This window comes from Zonotrichia albicollis, chromosome 5 (genome assembly GCF_047830755.1).
Source record: "Zonotrichia albicollis isolate bZonAlb1 chromosome 5, bZonAlb1.hap1, whole genome shotgun sequence".
In the NCBI taxonomy this organism is placed as follows: Eukaryota; Metazoa; Chordata; class Aves; order Passeriformes; family Passerellidae; genus Zonotrichia; species Zonotrichia albicollis.
In genome coordinates, this window is record NC_133823.1 from 64,837,821 (window position 1) to 64,855,944 (window position 18,124).

At 59.0% G+C, this 18,124-nt stretch overlaps 1 protein-coding gene and 1 long non-coding RNA gene across 17 annotated transcripts; both read right to left on the minus strand.

Moving 5' to 3' along the window:
- Window positions 1–4,857: 4,857 nt before the first annotated feature.
- Window positions 4,858–9,045, minus strand: LOC141729201 (uncharacterized). 4 transcript variants are annotated; one of them, XR_012580553.1, is made up of 7 exons: window positions 8,883–9,045; window positions 7,860–8,126; window positions 7,031–7,183; window positions 6,761–6,823; window positions 6,154–6,646; window positions 5,110–5,215; window positions 4,858–4,971 (listed from the first exon to the last, which is right to left on the minus strand). It is a non-coding gene; the product is annotated as an uncharacterized LOC141729201 (long non-coding RNA). The 4 variants fall into 4 exon arrangements; XR_012580555.1 differs by having other exon boundaries at window positions 7,860–7,991; window positions 8,883–9,042; XR_012580554.1 differs by lacking the exon at window positions 8,883–9,045 and adding an exon at window positions 7,494–7,765 and having other exon boundaries at window positions 7,860–8,296.
- Window positions 9,046–10,518: 1,473 nt separating this feature from the next.
- On the minus strand, window positions 10,519–17,123 carry LOC106629329 (uncharacterized). 13 transcript variants are annotated; one of them, XR_012580547.1, is made up of 6 exons: window positions 13,261–15,182; window positions 12,928–13,053; window positions 12,599–12,816; window positions 12,271–12,422; window positions 10,984–11,224; window positions 10,519–10,807 (listed from the first exon to the last, which is right to left on the minus strand). XR_012580547.1 is itself a non-coding variant. In XM_074541957.1 (4 exons), the coding sequence occupies exons 1-4, from the start codon at window positions 16,180–16,182 to the stop codon at window positions 10,784–10,786; spliced, it is 330 nt and encodes a 109-aa protein (XP_074398058.1). In that variant the 5' UTR covers window positions 16,183–17,123; the 3' UTR covers window positions 10,519–10,783. The 13 variants fall into 13 exon arrangements, 5 of the variants coding, with proteins under 5 accessions (XP_074398058.1, XP_074398055.1, XP_074398057.1 ...); XR_012580546.1 differs by having other exon boundaries at window positions 12,271–12,439; window positions 13,261–15,181; XR_012580548.1 differs by lacking the exon at window positions 12,599–12,816 and having other exon boundaries at window positions 13,261–14,564.
- Window positions 17,124–18,124: the final 1,001 nt, after the last annotated feature.

Genomic DNA, 18,124 nt, shown 5'->3' on the forward strand with positions numbered 1-18,124 from the left:
GTGTTTTGCCTTAGGAAACAGGAGCTGGGCACCGAGACATTTTGTTACCCTAGAAGGGACGAGTTTATTTGTATTTATTTCCTGAGGCACCTGGAACGATTTGGGTCTCAGTTGGCACCCGAGAGCCTCCTCTGTGTCCTGGGTGGGTGGTGGCGATCAAAGGGGTAAAAGCTGGGGCAGGAGGGTGGGCAGAGAGGAGAGCAGTGGTTCTTTGGGGATTTGCATCTGGAAAGGGCCCTCAGGTTCCTGCTGGGAGCCCTGGGAACAGAGCTGAGAGTGGCTGAGCAATGAGGGCAGTGCAGCTGGAGTGCTGAGAGTGCAGAGGCTGCAGTGGCTGTTGGCTGCTCGCTCTCCTGGTGTCCCATATCCAGTGCTGGGCTGGCACCCTCGGGGCAGGGCTGGCTTTTAAATGTTTTAAATGCTGCAGCAGCTCCCTCAGATTGGATGGGTGTGAGGATATCCAGCTCTTCCTTAGGGCTTGGAGCGTGGCAAGGGTGCAGAGCTCATGGTCAGTCTTGTTTAAACACTTGGAATAGCAAAATACATTAAAACAGAGACTTTGAGGAAATAACATGGGTGAGTCTGTTGCAAGGATAGGCACAAGCTGTCTTCATTAAAGATCCACACTGCTGGATGTTTGTCAGACCCCTCTGGGGACAGATGTGTCCCCAAAGGTTCATGAACCCCTTGTTTCCTGCTGCAGGGCAGGGTGTGAGCGCGGGCTCGGGGCTGTGTGGCTCCTCCTGCCCAGAGCAGGGACAGCCCTGACTGAGCCACAGAGATTCAGTTGTTGGGGCAGCTGGGGACGGATCTCTCTGTGCCTGGGAATTGCTGTGGCTGCGTTGCTGTCACAGCTGCAGGGCTCCCTCCGAGCCTGGGCCTGCAGCAGGAGCTGCTGTGCTGGGCAGGAGCAGCTCTGGGCTGGGGCTTTCAGTGCCGTCAGTGCCCATGGAAATGCAGCCTTGGTTTCACTTCCAGCGGCCTCTGCGGTGCCACCCTCGGTGCCAGGGCACAGAGCTGTGGGAAGGCTCCATCCCATCTGTGCCAGGGGCTGCCAGCGCTTCCAGCAGCAGTGCTGGGGCATCAGGGGCTGCCTTTGGAGCCTGATTTCACACAGGGTCACACACTCTGCCCTGCAGCATCCAGCTGGATCCTACAGCTGGACAGTTCAGCCAGCAGGGATTGGGGTCAGCTCTGGGGCCCAGAGCAGGTTCTGTCCCACACAGAGGGACTGAGCTCCCTGGGGTAGCTCAGAGATGGGCACTGGCCTTTGGGGCTGTCAGTGAGTGCTGCAGGTGATTGTGGTAAGGGGGAACTGAAGCTTTCTTAGAAAAGCCCTCAGCTGTGAGGGGAATCTGTGGAAAACAGGTGGTTGGTGCACCGGCTGGTAGCAGGTCCTGGGCTTTTCTTCTTCTTTCCTTTAACCTGTTCTTAAGAGGACCCCAAACCTGCAATATCTAAAGGAAGGGGGATGTGGGGGTGAAAGTTGCTTTTCATTTTTTGAAGTGTTGCTGTGGATTTTGGTGTGTCAAGTGGCACTACCAAAACAGGATTGGAATAACCAAACTTCAGGACTCTGCACTTCATTCATTAATGTGTTTGTGTGGGTGCAGGAAATGCCAAATCCCAAAGCAATTCCATGTCTGCAACTTCAAGTGCAGCATCTTTAAAACCAAGTGCTCAGTGTGAGCTTTGCACATGGATGCCAATGGTCAAAGGCCTTTCTTGTGTCCCAAAAGCAAAAACCTTTCTCTGTGAGGTTTTGGGGGGGATTCTCTTTGGGATTTCTTGTGATGCAGCATCCCAGGTGTCCCTGCCTTTGTGCCAAATCCAGTGGTCAAGGATGGAATGGCTGACACGTGGGGTCTGGGATAAAAATCGTTCTGTTCAAATTAGGCAGGGAATGCAATATGAAAACTGAGCATCCTTTTGTTGTCTGAAATAGTCAGGAGTAAAAATGCTGGGAAAGGACACGTTGGTGCTTGAATTGGTGTCACCTCTCATGGATAAAACCCCATAGGGAGCAATCAGGGCAGAAGTATGAGAGCTGGGATCCTTTAACTTCCACAGTGGACTTAATTTTCTTTTTCTCCTCTCTTTCAGGGCAGGAAAAATCATCAAACTCCTCCCATCTTTGCCAAAAACTTTGGTGTTTGGGCAGCCAAAGGCAAGAGGCTTCAGCGCCAGGGCTCTGCGCTGGAGGGCTCTGCTCCTGCCCACACTGTGGGGTAAGTCAGAGGGACACAGGGCTCCTCTTTTCCTGTCTGCTGGGACTGACTGCCATGGGAATGCCATTCCTGACAGCCCAGCCCCAGCTGTGTCTGCTGGAGAAGGGCAGAGGTGAAGGGACAAATGCCAGAGTTCCCTGGGGCTGAGGGAGCTGTGGTGCTGGCTGTGCCCTGAGGGGCAGCTTGGGCACTGCCTGTGCCCCCCAGGACTGCTGTGCCCTGAGGGGCAGCTTGGGCACTGCCTGTGCCCCCGGGGCTGCTGTGCCCTGAGGGGCAGCTTGGGCACTGCCTGTGCCCCCGGGGCTGCTCTGGGCTCAGGAGCTCTCGGTGCATTCCCAGCCCTGCCAGGCCTGGCCTGGCACGGATGCAGGGGCAGGGCCGGGAGGGTTTGGGAGCAGTGGGAGGAGAATGAGGGATGGTGCTGGCACAGAGCTCAGCCTGTGCTCTGTCAGCACAGCCCTGCAGGGCCCTGGAATCTGGGAACAGCTCCAGCTCTCCTGGTGCCAGGGATGGGCTCTGAGGGACTGGGCTCACCTGTGGCCTCCCAGGTCAGCAGGAACAAGGGCAATGTGGTGCCAGAGCTGGGGCTCTGTTTCCCTCTGGGAAAGCACAACAGTCTCTGGGCTCAGGTGAGTTTCCTGCAAGTGCTTAGAAGAGCAATCCAGGGAAAAGGGAGTTCAGGAATTGCATCTGCTGCTGGGAGCAATGCCTCAGGCTTGCTCAGTTTGTGTCTGTGAGAAGTGGGCTTTGGGCTGGAGACTGAGTGGGAGGGAAGGGGAGTATTTAGAAATGATATCAGCATTTCTCCCAAAACTGGGGTGCAGCAGTGATGGGTTGGATTTGCTCTGGGCCTTGTTTTTCCTTGTGCAATTTTTCAATTCTGTTGCATGATTTACTGTCCAGTATCTTTCTAACAAAAACTGACAGGAATTTAGGTTCAGGATTAGAACTTAGGTCCATTCACTGCAAATCTTGCCAAGGCTGGGGGACTGGCGTGATGGCTGCTCTCAGCAAAGGTTATTTATAATGCTGTGTCAGATTTCCCTCAGTGCTGGGCAGGAAAGGTGAGGGTTTGGATCAGGAATTCTGCAAACAAGGCCTGGGTGATGGCTGATTTGTTTTGTTTTTCAGTGAGCCAGGGCTGGCACAGGGAATGGTGCAGGTGCTGGTCTGGCAGTGGAGCTGCTGCCCTTTGGAGCCATTTTAAAGGTGTGATCATAGAACATTTTGGGGGCTGTTTTCAGCAATCTGGGTTTAGAGCTCCTGTCCCCAGCCCGTTGCTGACCCTGAGACATCTGCTCTGGTTTCAGGCTGTCCTTGCTGGAGCACCCTGGTCCCTGCCATCCCCTGAGACACAGAGGGAGCCCTGTCCCAAGTGGCCTTGGCACCTTGGCAGGAATGTGGCAGCAGCCCCAGGTGAGAGCTGGGTGTGTGAAACTGAGCAGTGCTTACCTGGGGCTGGGGGCAGGGGAGGAGTTTCCATCCCCCCTGGAGCTTTCCTGCTGGGATGGGGCAGCACAGGGAGCAGCATTAATTGTGCCCCTCCATGGGCACTGCTGCCCTTGGTGTCTCTGCTGTGCCACCAGACCGTGGCACTTTGCTGCTGTCCCTGCCACTGCCACCCCCCGGGGCTGTGCCCTCCTGCCAGCCCCACCCAGGAGCTCCAGGGGTGCCTGTGTGCTCTGTTGGGAGCGTTTGCTGGGAATGTGCCTCATCCCTGGCAGTGTCCCTTTGTCCCTGGGCTGCCAGCCAGAGCTTTGGGCTGCTCAATCCAGGGCTGGATTGCCCAGGGCACTGAGAGGGAGCAGCACAGGGAGGGTGACAGAGAGGGGCTGGCAGAGCCCAGCTGGCAGCCTGTGCTGGTGCTGCAGGTGGGCTGTGGGCACTGCAGGGAGTGAATGTCCCTTCCCTAATCAGCCCTGCAGATCCCAGGGGCTCCTAGAGCAGGATTTTATTCCTTACTTCTTTTGTGGAAATTCATTCTCCCAATTGCCATGAGCAATTCTTTGATTTCTCTAGGAGAAAACCTCCCAGCAGAGACAGATGGCAGTGGAGGCCAGAGTTGTGTTTGGAGCAGGGAGTGCTGAGAGCTGAGTCTGCCTGTGCTGCCACAGCCTGGGAACAGCCTGAGCACAGCCTGGGAAAGGGATTGGGGCAATTTCTGATGCCCCAGTGAGAAGAACACGAACTCAGCCATTCAGCCTGACAGGCCCCTCCACCAGAGCTCAGCACACATCCTCAGAGGGAAGTCCAGCATCCAAAGGGAAAAAAAGCACAGAAGAAAAAGGTGATTTATTTTGATTTAAATTTATTTCAAGTTCTTAAAGCCCAACCAACATTTGCTCTTGATTTTGGTTGGGTGAATAACGAGCAGTGGGCACAGATGATGCCATTCATGTAGCTGAAAACCTGGTGTAATCCAGAGGGGATACAAGAACTGTTTGTGTAGGAGAATGCAATGTGAGGGGATGTCAGGGGGAGTGAGGTGGCATTTGTGAGGGAATTGCTGAGGTCATTGAAGGGAGCCCAGCAGACAATTCCCCTGGGAAATCTGAGGGCCCACAGCCAGGACTCTCCAGGGCTGAGGGGGCAGCCCTGGGACTCACTGTGTCCTCCTTCCTTGGCAGCAGCCAGCAGGGAAGGGACAAGAGGATCCCTGTGGGATGAGGCTGGAGAGAGCGAGCAGAGGAGCGGCCTCGGGCTGGAGAAGGGCAAAGGGACCAACGTGGTGTCACCAGGGCACCTGTGAGGAGCAGAATGGACACTTGGAGGCCACATGGAGGTGAGGAGTGGATGGTTTGGGACAAAGTCTGAGTTCATCTACAGGGAAATAAGTAGGGGATATTTAGGAGGGAAAAGCTGAGGTGAGGAGCTCACCCACCCTGGCACAAGGTGTGTTTGCACAGGCTGGAGCCAGAGGTGAAGGTCAATCCAAAGCCAGCCCTGCTCAACCTCTAAATCCCAGGATAAGTTGTACAGGCTGCCCACTGAGGGATTAAAAACACGAAAATGAAACCAAGAGCATTAATGAGGTTCCTGGGAATCCCATTAACTTGTTGTCAGAACTCCTGACACAGTTTTGAGCTTTGATGATAAGAATGCATTTCTTTATTTGGATTATGACTGTGTGGGATATGGGGTTTATTTGGATTTTAAAGCTCTCATGGTGGCCCTGACACTGAGCAGTGTAGGGAAAGCAGAGTCAGAACTCCTGGCAGGCACAGGGTGTTTCCCCCATAGTGGATTGTGGAGGAATTGTCTGGGACCTGGATTGTCCCTCTGGGTGATGCCACTTGCTGTGATTTGTATAATTCCATACATTTAATTCCCAAAACTTCCCAGCCCAGGGGTTTGAGCTGACAGGGCAGGACAAAGATTGTTCTCTGTGTGGGGCCCAGATTTGGGGTTCCCTGTCAGCTGTGCTAGTTGTGATGAATTATACCCAGAGCCCGAAATTCCCTGCTCCATTCCCACTGCAGTAACCTCCCAGTGCCCCATGGAGTGTGGGCATTCCCATGCAGGGCTGCTGCCTTGGACAGCAGCTGTGCCAGGAGCCAGCAGAGCTCCCAAAGAAGCTCAGCAGCACAGGGACAAGGACAGGGCTATATTCCATAGAACTGGCTGTTTCTAACCCTCACCCCAATGGTGTGTCCCTGGGGTCACTGGACAGAGCTGCCTGGAATTGAGCTGGTTTCACCCCCTGAGCTCCAGGATGGAGAACATCCAGTTGGTGTTTAAAGCAGGAGAAGGCAGTGGCAGATGTGCTCCCAGCCTGTGCTGGGGCAGCCCCTGTGCCCAGGGGGGGACATCTCTCCCTGCAGAAGCTCAGCTCCTCTCAGAGCCTCAGCAGTGGCCTCTCCAAATTCTTTTCTCTCAGGAAAGGGATGCACATCTCTGTCTTCAGCACATCTCCAGTGGGACCCACCTGTGAAAGCTTTCCATCACTTGTGCACTTGCAGCTGGATCCCTGAAAAACTCCAAACTGCATCCCACTGATTTTCAGGTATCTCTGAGGGCTCCTGCCTGGGATTTAATATCTGTGGGGGAAGATTGCCTTGGCTTCAGTGCTGCTGATGGATGGTGGCCTCAGGCTGGGCAGCAGGGAAGGGATTTGGGGTGGCTGGGACAGAGCTGGCAGCTGTGTGGGAGCTCTGAACCGGGAATTGCTGCATGAGCCCCTGTGCAAACGGGCCGTGCCTCCATTCCCAGGTAATGCCAGCTGCTCCTTGGGCTCCTCCTGGGCTCTTGGTGCTCTGTGTGGGCTGGAGCATTTCCACGTGCCTGCTCAGAGCAGCCCCTGGCCCAGGAGCCACGGTGCAGGCACAGCTCCTCCTGCAGATCCCACAGACACGAGGGGCTGCTTGCCTTCAGGAGCTTCTGGCTCCTCCTGCCCTGCGCTCCCAGCCAGCTGGGACACCCTGATGGAACACCAAGGAGCACGGCTGGCAGCGAGCAGGAGACACCGAGGCCTCTGGGCCCAGAAACAGCCCCGGCCTCAGCAGCCACCATGGCTTTGGCCTGGCAGCGCTCACCTGCAGGAAACGCCCCTGCCACTCTCCAGAGGAACCCTCAGGAATTGTCTGGTTCCCTTCTTCCTGGGGAAACAAAGAGACATTGTGTGAGCACATTTACAGCTGCTGGGTAAATCCTGGGAAGGGCAGAAAAATCAGGGTTATGGGGAAGAGTTTGGTGCTGACATGTTGAGTGCCAGCCAGTTCTGCCCTACAGCCATTGCAGGGGCTGGTGTGTAAAGCAGCATTAGCAGAAGGGAAGGAGCTGCATTTGCAGAGGAAGTCTCTTACTGGCAGCAGTCATTCCCATCCCATGCAGGACCTTTGGAACAGCCCTGGGATTGGCTCAGGTGTTTGGAGCAGGGTGCTGAGAGGACCAAAATTCTGTGTTTGATGTGCAGCTGGGCTGGTCACTTCTCAGCATTTGATTTGATCCTCACGGCTCTGGAAATAAAGAACAAACAGTTGTCACTGGTTTTTAACACTGGGGGTTTTTCCCTAGCGTTTCCCTGTGGCTCCAGTCCCACACCAGGCACAATGGGAGCGGGAGCAGCAACGCCTCGGCCCCAGCGGCCGTCCCAGAGCGGCTGCTCCCGGCCGGCGCGCTGCAGCCCCGGGGGTGCGGGCACGGAGAAGGGACTGCGGGCGCTGCGGCTCGTAGGGGAGCGCGGAGCTCGTGGGGTTACCGGGCCGGGGGGGCTGCGGGGCGGCGCTGTGTCCGCCAGGGGGCGCCCCGCGGGGCGGGCGGCGATACCGATGGGGTCCCGGGGCCGGTACGGGGCGTGTCCGTGTCCTTCCCGCTTCCAGCGCGATCCAGAGGCTGCTCCCAGGAAGCGTCATCCTCCTGGCGGGCACGGGCTCCCTGTTGCCGCAGCCGGAGCCGCAGCCCCGGCAGGACCCAGCCCTGCGCTCGCCGCAGCCGGAGCTGTAGCGCCTATCCCGGAGTGGTTCTTTCCGAACGCGGCGATGCCGGTCCCGATCCCAGCCCCAATCCCGCCTTGATCCTCTGGCGCCAGTTACCGCACCCTGCCCGCCGAGGAAGAAGCGGCTCGGTCCGGTTCCCACAGGAAATACCGGCAGGACCAGGACCCGAATCCCCGGGCCCAGATCCTGTTCCTACCTGAGCGTCTTGGACCCCGGGTAGGAGCAGCAGCAGCAGCCCCCGATCCGACTCTCCGCACAGCGCTCCAACCGATGCTCCCACTGCATCGCGAGCTGAGCATCCCCCGCAGAAAGCGGGACAGGCGCGGATCTGCAAGGATTTATAGGCGGGGGGGCGGGGCCGGGGGTAGCTCCCCCTCCAGGCTCCTCCCCCGGATGGGGCCCCGCCCCGGCCCCCTCCCGGGGGACCCCGTCCTCAGGACCGGGGGAAGAGGAGGGAGGACCCCTGGGGACGGTCGTGTGTCGGGCTTTTTTTTTTAATGCGTATTCACACTGCCGAGTGACGCGTCCCCCTCCCTCCCCCAGGGCCCCGTCCGGAGGAGCGGTCCGGGTGAGGGGGCGGAATCTGGAGGGGGAGCTTCCCCCAGGCCCCGCCCCTCCCCGAACCCCTCCTCCGGAGGGGGCGCTCCACGACCACCCCCAGGGATCCCCTGCTAGTGAGGGGGCCCCTGTAACTCGGACCCCCCACCCCAGGACCCCCAGTGTGATGTAGGGACAGCCGGAGCCCCGGCGGTGTGGGGCGCTGTGTTGCACTGCAATGGGGGAACCCGCAGAGCGGCTCCGGCCCCGTGTGGGGACCCCAGCGAGGGCGGGGGCGCCGGGCTCCGGCCCTCAGGGCTTTATTATTGCCCGGCACCCCGAGCCCCGCGGTGCGAGGGAAGGAGGAGAGGGGAGGACGGGGAGACAGGAGAGATGGGGGTGGTGAGTGAGGACGGGGAGGGAGAGGGGTCGGAGTGAGGAGGGAAACGGGAGAGGAAGGGAAAGGCCGAGGGGGCAGAAGAGGGACGGTGGAGAGAGAAGGAATAGAAGGGAGTAGCGGGGAAGGGACAGGACGGGAAGGAGTGGGGGGGTCGGGTTTGGGAGGAGAGGAAAGGAGAGTTTCAGGGGGAGAGGGAAGGGAGAGAAAGAAAGGGAATAGGCGGAGAAGGAAGCAGGGGTAGAGAGAGGGACAGAAGGGAAGGCCGAAGCCTCCGCGCCTTACCTGCGGAGCCCGCACAGGGAACTCCCCTCCGCACCGTGCTCTGAGTGAGCAAACGGTGGCCGAGGTGATTTCCGGGGTCTAAATCGCCTCGGCCCCGCCCCGCGCAGCCGCGCTGGGCCCCGCGCACCTGAGCTGGGCCCGCCCCTGGTTCCGTCCTTTGTGCCACATGGCCCCGCCGCTGGCCCCGCCCCTGCTTCCGCCCCCTGCGATGCCTGGTACCGCCCCATGTTCTATCAGGCACTGCCCCCTCTGCCGCCCGGTCCCGCCCCTGGCCCCGCCCCATGTTGTCAGCCCCCGCCCCTGGCCCCGCCTTTTATGCCTTCTGGCCCCGTCCCGAGCCCGCCCCCCCTTTGCAGGTTCTCTCGCGGCCCCGCCCCTCGCAGCTAGGCCGAACCGGGGCCGCTCCGGGCGCGGAGCCCGGGGCTCCGAGGCGGGGCCGGGAACGGGACTGGCAGTTCTGGTTCAGCTCCTGTCGGTATCGGCCGGGGGTCCTGACTGAGAGCCGGGGCCGGGGCACTCCGCGCCCGAGCCTCCCCGGGCCGGTGGGGACAGAAGCTGCCCTGCCACGGGTCGGGCAGGGAGTTCTGGGGCCGAGGGGCAGCGGGGACAGTCCCACCCCGGTGCTCGGGCCGGCGGGGCCCGGCGCTCCCGGCGGTTTCCTCTGGCGGAGGGTGGGGGACAGGCGGGAGGCTCCTCGTGGAGGAGTTTTTGGGGTGTCGGGGCCATGGTGGGCCTGGAGCAGTGCGGGCTGTGAAGGAGGGATGTTCCCCTGGGAGCGGGTGTACCCGGCCGGGGTGGGAGGTGTTGCAGCTGAAATGAGCCTGAATACAGCGATTCCCCACATCTGCCAGCGCTGCCCTGCAGAGACACAGGACCGGGCACGGAGGGTGCCTCCATCCCAGGTCCCAAGCACTTCCCATAAACTGGATATGGGGTAGGGGTGGGCAATACCCGTCCAGCTGCCTGCTGCTACATCACACACGGGGTCACAAACAGAGCTGCGGTGCTGGCTCTTGCCTGCCCCGTGCCGTGTTTTGGGTGCTTGGAACACGCTGAGGGGATCAGGTGTGGAGCTCAGAAAGGGACAAAGTCCTGCATTTTTCACAGTGGAAAACAGAGACCAAATCCAGTGGGTTTGGGTCTACAGGCAAAAATTTAGTCTTGTTTTCACCTTTTGAGAACAGACACTAAATATTGCATTTTTTGGGCCTTGAAACCAAGCTCTGGGGGATGATTTTGGGTCCCAGAAGCACAGCCCAATGTTTGTGAAGCTCAGAAAAAGTAAAGTAAGTCTTGCATTTTCTTTTCTTGAAAATGCAGGTCTAGTCCAGTGTTTCTGGGACTCAGAAAAATGACCAAGGGGCACTTCCCAGAAACATGGAAACAGCAGCTCAGCTGGCTGCTTTCAGCCCCCAGAGCAGAGGCTGGGGAGGGCTTTTGGGGGGGAGGGCTGGGGATGAGGACGGAGGGCTGGGGATGAGGACCCTTCTCTGGAGGAGGGGTCCGGTTGCCTTGGTTCCCAAACGTAGGGACACCAGCACGCCCCAGGCTGTTTTAGGGGTCTGAGACAGTCTCAGGAAAGAAAAGCACTTTTCAGCCCCTTTTCCACATCCAACTGTTTATGGTGCACAACCACTACAACAGTTATGACTTTTATTTAAACAATAACTTTATGACAATTAATAGTATAACAAAATTAATAGTTATATGTAATTGATGACAGTGAGTCATGGACAACTTGGCCAAAAGCCCAGATAACTGCAATTAGCTGGAGCTTTAAAGTGGCTTGTAACAAAAAGCAGGAGTTAAGGCAGAGCTGGAAGGAACTGGAGCAGCCACCAACTGCAGCATCTCAGTTCCAGAGCTGGAATGAAGAACACGCCACAGCCAGAGCTGGAGGTTCAGCAAGCTGGACTGGGTAACACCTGCAAGTGAAACAAGCAGAAGGAGCAGACATCACCTGGGCCCTCAGATTTCCTGAGCAATAAGTCAGCAGGGGTCCATCAGCAGGAGCTGCGAGCACCAGGAACAGCTCTTGTCCGGTGTCCATCAGCTGGAGCTGTCACAGGCACAGGCGTCCCTGAGCGAGAGCTGAGCTCACCTGCAGCTGCAGCAGGAACCTCTCGTGGCTGGATCTGGAACTGGTGCACCCCGGATTCCCAGCCAGGCGCAGGCGTGCATGTCCCTCATCAGGAGCTCTGAGCAGCCTCTTCCCTCGGGGAGCGAAGCCAGACCAGGGGCCGCTCTCTGTCTGCACGGAGGCGGCTCCCAGTCCCAGCCCTGAGAGCAGAAGGGAGGCGGGGGCTCTGCAGGGACGTGGTGCAGCAGCGTCTCCTCTGTCTCTGCACAAAGGGGGTCAATCAGAATGCCCGGGGTGCGCAGCACAGCCCCACACGAGATGCCCGTCCCCCCTCCCAGGCAGGGGCAGCCCTTCCCTCCCTGCTGCCCCTGCTTTGGGCACAGACCGTGCACCGAGGACAGGGAGGCAGAAATCTCAACGGGAGAGCTCAGGGCTCAGCCCCAGAAGAGCACGTTTCTGCCCAGAAGAGCAGAGGAGGAGGCAGAGATTGCTGCAAGCCCCCTGCTCAGTGAGGGGCACTGTGAGAACAGAGCCTGGGGCTGAGCCTGGCCTGGCCCAGCACCTTCCCCCAGCCACCCTCACCCTGCCCCAGAGCAGGACTGGGGAGCCACAGACTGTGCTGCCCATCCTGACAAACACCACTGGGCCAGGCACAGCACGACCCCGATCCCAGCCTGAACACGCCTCAGGGCACGTCGAGCCAAGGCCAGCACTAAGGAGCAAATGACACCGGACACGAAGGGCCCGGAACAACCAGAAGTCCCCCGGGAGGGGGAGCGGGGCAGGATCGTCCCCAGCCCGTCTGGGACCAGAAGCCAAAGCAGCAGCAGCCCTGGGTGGCTGCTGATGGTGTGAGGAGAAGCCACCCCCCGGGCAGCTCTGGTGCAGCCCCTTCTCCCTGCTCCCTTCGCAGTGACGGCTCCCACCATTGTCAGGCACAGCTGAATCCCAGCCCCAGTTCCTGTCCCAGCCCCCCTGCAGCCAGGGCCCTGTCCAGGAGCACTGCCAGTGCAGCCCCAAACCACGCCAGGACAAGACAGGCCACACAACCAGAAACCACAGCACAACCATGTTCTTCCCAAGGAACAGCCAAGCACAGTGCAGAGGCACAGCCGTGACCCTGGCCCTGCTGCAGCCTGCTGCCAGCCCCAAAGGGGCCCACAGCAGGGCCAGCACCGGAACCAGCACAGCGCGTTCCCCTCAGCCATAGCCCGGCACAGCTTCCTCAGGTCATGTGCATCGGGGCATTCCTTCCTTCCTGCCTGATCCCGCAACCTTCCCCAAAGCTGCCCAGGTCAGAGCACTCACCTGGGCTCATCCTCCTGTGCCAGCCTCTCTTGGTGCCACGCTGGGGCCGTGCTCCTCACCTGGACTCATCCTCCTGTGCCAGTGTGCCCAGGGCTGCTCCTGCTGGGGCCGTGCTCAGGCTGAGCCCCTCGGCCAGTCCCCTGTGCTGCTTCCTGTATGGAGGCAGTCCCTGGTGAGGAAGAGACTGCAGCTTTGCCCCTTGGAAGACAAAGCTTTTGCCCCAGCAGGAGCTCCCAATGCACACCACAGGTCCCTGCAGGCAGCACAACGCAGTGCTGAAAGCTGACCGTGCTTCTAAGGACTGCAGCCGACCCCTGTGCACCCTCACCTGCCCCTTTTCTCGCAGTGCTGCAGGGGCCGGGGCACCCCCTTGAGTCTCCCTGGAGCTCCTGAGCTTTCTGGACAAACACGAGCCCCCGGTGCCTCTCAGAAGCTTCTCCTGGGCCCAGGGCGGGTGTAGAGGCTTTGCCTCCTCTTCCTCCCCCTGCCGTGGCTGCAGGCCCCACCTGCCCCTTCCTTTGATGTCTCTGCCTCCTTCCCGTGAGCCTGGGAGCAGGGACCCAGCTGTGCCGAGCCGGGCTGTCCAGGCAGGGCCGCTGGACAAGGCACAGCTGGCTCGGAGACAGGGACAGTCAGGAAAGCCTTCCCCAGACTGACCGAATTTCACAGCAATGACCCGGTGGCTGCAATTGCTCCATCCTCTGCGAGACCCCATTCGGGGAGGGTCCATTTTGGGGAGCAGTGCCGGGCAGCCTTCTCTGCAGCCTCCCCGCAGCTGAATCCCTGCGAGTATGTTTGGAAAACACTGGTGTAGGCTCCAAGTTCCAGAGCACCCTCGACTCCCTTCTCTGCCATGTCACACTTTGCCGCGGGATAGGCCCCAGGGCGGGGCAGCCCTGAGCTGCCGGCACAGCCCCGGCACGGCTGCTCCTGTCCCCGGCTGGGAACCGCAGTTCGGGACAGCCCCGAGGTGGGAGAGCACGTACTCACCCTGGGCCCGAGCTCCGGAACGCCTCGTCCATGCCCGCAGACACCCACAGGTCTCCCCAAGCGCTCAGCGCAGCCCGGAAAGGGCGGGGACCCCGGCCCCTCTGCCAGCGGCCAGCCCCGACCACACGGCCGGGCAGCGTCCGGCTCCCCGTTACAGCCCAGTCACGGCCGCGGGGACCGTGCCCTTCTCCCCGAGGCGCTGCCAAACCACAGTCCCGTCAGGGCCCCACCGCCCTCCCAGAAAAGGCCGCGGGGCGCGCACGGCTCCGGCCCCGGGCGGGGCTCGCCCCCAGCGCTCCGCCCCGGCCTCGCCCCGCGGCGCAGCCCCCGCCGAGGCGCCCCCTGCGGGACGCGCCCCGGTACTGCAGGCAGCGCCCCCGAGCGCATCCCAACGCAGCCGAGCTGGCGCTGCGGCCCCACGGCGGCGCTTCCCGAGCTACGGCTCCCTGTGTCCCTGTAGGGCCCTGCCCACTCCCGGAACGGGACCCGTGTCACCCATACGGCAGCCAGGTTTGGTCCCTGATCATTCCCGGCGAGAAGCGATCCCAGCTCTTCCCCGTTCCCGAACGGCCGCTGCTGTCAGAGGCCCGGCGTGGAGAGAGGGCAGCCGGGTCGCATTTCACACCAGACCAGTTCGTGGTTCGAACTCAGCTGAACTGAGCCGAATCGAATCGAGCTCGGCGGAACCCAGCCTCCTGCTCTCGTGCCCGTTAATGAGCGCCTGTGATGGACTTTTGGATCAAGGCATTTTCCCTGTTGATTTCCCTGCTTCTGCTTCCCTCTTGCCCTCCCTGTGCTGTCTCAGCCTGCTGAACTTCTTACCCCAAAACTGCCTTGGCTCCCCTTTACCCTCCAGTAAATCCCATCTTCCCTACTTCTCTCACGTCCCTTTCTTTACTGCATTCCTTAACAAACCATCCCTGACCCCTAAGCTTTGTTTTCGGTTAGATTCGGCTCGGTTCGGCTGAAGTCGAAGCCACTCGCTGCCTTCGGCTGAGCTTGTTTTGGTTCGGCCCAACTCCGTTCGGTTCGGCCCAATTCGGAGCTGCTCGTGCCTTCGGCTGAACTCGGCTCGGTTCGGCCGAATTCGGAGTCGCTCGCTCCGTTCGGCTCCGTTCGGCTCGGCTCCCTGAGGGCGGGAAAGCGGCGCCGCCTCACGTTAAACTCGCCCAGCTCGGGGCTCTCCTGATGCCGCGTCCCGCGGGCGGCCCGGCCGTGGCACAGACACGGACGGCAGAGCGGGGTTGGGCAGGAGCTCATTAGGCTGTGACCGCACTCGCGCTAATTAATGGGCACGAGAGCAGCAGGCCGGGTTCGGCCGAACTCAGTGCCACTTGCCGGGTTCGGCCAAGCTCGGTTCGGCCAAGCTCGGTTCGGCTCTGCTGTGCTCGGTTCACTCACGATTCCTTATGAGAGGCATCACTGCTCTTCCCTGCTGCTCCGGGAATGGAGCATCAGCCGGGCACAAGCCTTGGAAAAAGCCTCGGGAGCAAGTCTCCCTATGAGACGGTCATCGGGTGCTGGGAGCAAGAACCGTCACAGCGGGGTGGTTACATCTTGTGGGGACAAGAGTTACCCCAGGTAAAGCCTCACCGTCATGCCCCAGGGGTGAGGGAGCTTGATCACAGCACATCTGGGGACACAGGGATGGACCTCATCCCTTAAACTCCCAGAGTGGGGATCCCCTAGGGACCTGCACTGCAGAAACTGCAACAGGAGCTAAAGCAATCACCAAGCTAACACTAACAAACCTAGAAATACAAGCAAACAGACAAACCCAAACCAAAATAAAAAAAGGCTGGAGGAAAACCCAAATGTCCCGGCAGGCACAGACCAGACTGGCAGGTCTGAGTTTCCCTCATCACAGTGCCCTGGGCTGTGCCAGCTTCACAGGGAGGGCAGTGTGCCAGGGCTGCCTGCAAGGAGCCTTCTGCGGCGGGCACCAGGACAGCACCTGGCATTGCGGAGACGTGGGAAGCCCGGCCCCACCAGGCCACAATTATGAGCTGGGCAAAACTTTCCTCCTGGAGGATCAAAGGTTCTCTGGAAAAAATGGAGCTAATCCATCGCAATCTGTTCCTCCAGGAGATATGGAGGAGTGGGCGCCCACCCAGGAAATGGGGAGCAAGTGGGAAGTCTGTGTGGGTCAGCTCCTGCCTCGGTCATGGGTTTGTCCTGGCAGTGGCAGTGTCACAGACAGAGGAAGAAATGTGGCTGACAAAGCCCTGCTGTCCACAGCAGCTGCCTACGGCTCACTGCAACAACTGAGAGTGGAAGCTCAGAGCCCAAGGGAAAAAGTCCTGTGTGAAGGACTGTGTGCCCTGCACATCTCCAGGAAGCCACTCACCAGCTGCCGGAGCACCCGTGGCTCTGTCGGACAGCTTTCCAGCCGGCACAGCAGAAAGGAACTCGGCGTGGCTGTGCCAGGGCTGTATGTGCATCTCCACAGCCTGCAAAGAAATCAGAAACAGGAGAGAACATATCACAATTCCAGCCCTGGACAAGAACATATCACAATTCTGGCCCTCAGTCATGTGATTGAGGGACAGCCACTTAGTCCTGGAGGGTGCAAGTGCTTTAATTCCACCTGTGCACATTTAGTATTCCGTGTAGCTGAGACCTGGGTGGTTCTCTCTGGCTCAGCCCCAAAGTCCAGCTGGAAGCGGGGCCACATCCCTGCCACGGGTAAGGAGGCCTATGCCTGAGCATCAGCTGGAGCATCACCCTCCTCACTGCAGCGCTCATTGCAGGGCACTACAAAGCAGAAATTCACCTCTCTAATGACGGCTGTAGCTGTGGACCAGTTTGGGCTGATGGATATGGTGCTGGGAGATATTAAGAACTTGTTGGCAAGAAGCGCCGTTGGCGTTAAAAAAACCTCAATATGGACATGGTTACCTGAAACCGGGGTGATTTTACCATCTTGCCGAGGTGGTGTGTTGCACCCAGTCACAGGAAACCTCTGTTTCTCTGACCATTCTCTGAGACAGGCAGTCCCTAAAATCTCTGGCAGTCAGAAAGCGCAGGCTGGGAAGGAGCTGCCAGGGCCCAGTGGCCGTGTGCGGTGTCTGTTTCCCCCTCTCCCAGCCTGTCCGAGAGCTGAGAAGCATCTTCTAGCCGGGCGTGCCGTCAGCTGTCAGCCAGGTCTGCATCAGCTCCCCCAAGCTCTGCAAACGCAAAGGTGCCTGTGACCGAGGGCTCCCTGGCTGACACGAGCCTGAGCTTTATTTCATTCCCCGAAGCGCGGCAGGACCGTCCCTCTGGCCACGCCGCGCCCGGGGAGCCGCTGTCTGACCCGAGCGGGCCCTGTCCCGCGGAGCCCCGCTTCGCCGCCCAAGGACGCGTGTCCGCTGTCGGCTCTCTCCCTTCCTTCCTTCGCTCCAGGCTCCTTTCCTTCGCTGCCGCCTCCCTTCCTTCGCTCCCGGCTCCCGTCCATCCCTGCCGGCTCGCTGCCGAGCACCTGCTCCCGGTGGGAGGGGCCCGTCCGCCTTGGGCGCGCCCTCCCGCCCGCGGTGCCGCCGCTCCGAGACACCCCGGCTCGGGCGGCTTTAGTGCTGTTAAAACCGATGCTCTCGCCGCTTCATCTCGGTGATGCTGTGCTGCGGCGATTAGGTCGGGTTGCCATGTACGAGACGGCAACGACTTCCCTCGCTCCAAACTCTCTGCAAGCTCTGCAGCGTCAGGAGTGTTGGCTTTGTTGCCCCGTTCGACCGCTCGGCAAAGCCACAGCCCCCGTTTCTGCTCTCCTCTGCAGCGTCTGCCGAGGGAGATCCCGAAGGAAACAGTCCTGAGGATTAAATGTCCGTGCCTGTACACAAATCATCGGTCTCTGCACCAGGACCCCCGTGCAGCCAAGGGAGGGAAGGCAGCACTGCTGACTGCACCTCCCCTATGACTGAGCAGAGATTTGAGACAGCCAAAGCTGACAGGCAGCAACAGGAGTCTCACTGTGTGTGCTAGAAATCTTTCAGTGCTGAATGCACACCGAACCAGCCCACTTGTCATGTTTCTTCTAGTGAAGCATTAGCATTAGTGTCAAAGCTTGTTAATGCGATACAGACATCATCCAGTGAATGTGTGTATGTATTCCAGCTCAGTTTGGGTGTGTTGCTGCACTGAATAACGTGGGAGGGAACGGTGGCTGTCACTTCTCCTTATGCTGCTGCTAAACACGATCACTGCAGGGCCTGGGCTGGCCTACCTTGCTAGGAGAACTCTGGGGGGAGTGACAGAATGTTCAAAGTAATGAAATACTGGCATGACAGTATTATTTCCAAGTATCTATTTCTGACACACTTGTTGGGGTAATTACTCTGCGTAGTATTTTTTACTTCAGGCAGTAAGTGAGGTGTATCAGCTTCATCCTGAGCAGGTGTCAGCACGTTCCCAGAAGGAATGTTAGCTGCTGTCCAACCCACTACAGAGGCCAGCAGAACGAGGCTGGTGCACATCTGAAATGAAGCACACTTTTACTCGGACTGCTTTGGGAAATTTTTGTTGAGATGTTTCTGCACACCTTCTTGTGACATGTTGAATTTAGAGATGAGCTGATATAGGCAGGAACACTGTTCTGTCATCACTGTCTGTGTTTTTGAAGATTTCAAATCCCTGCATATTAAGTCCTAAAATTTTGACCATTACTTATGACATGGATGACACCACATCAATTTCTTTAAGGAAGCCCATGATGCACAGATGCTGCAGACCCACTTCACACACTGATGAAGTATTCAAGTCCCCTTCTTCCCTCAGGAGTTTGGCATCACTGCATTTATTCCAAGTGCTGTAAACTCATATCAGGATTTATTTGGGTATTCTGCAAATTATATGTACATGTGTACATAAGCAGCTTTTATGTTAGCTA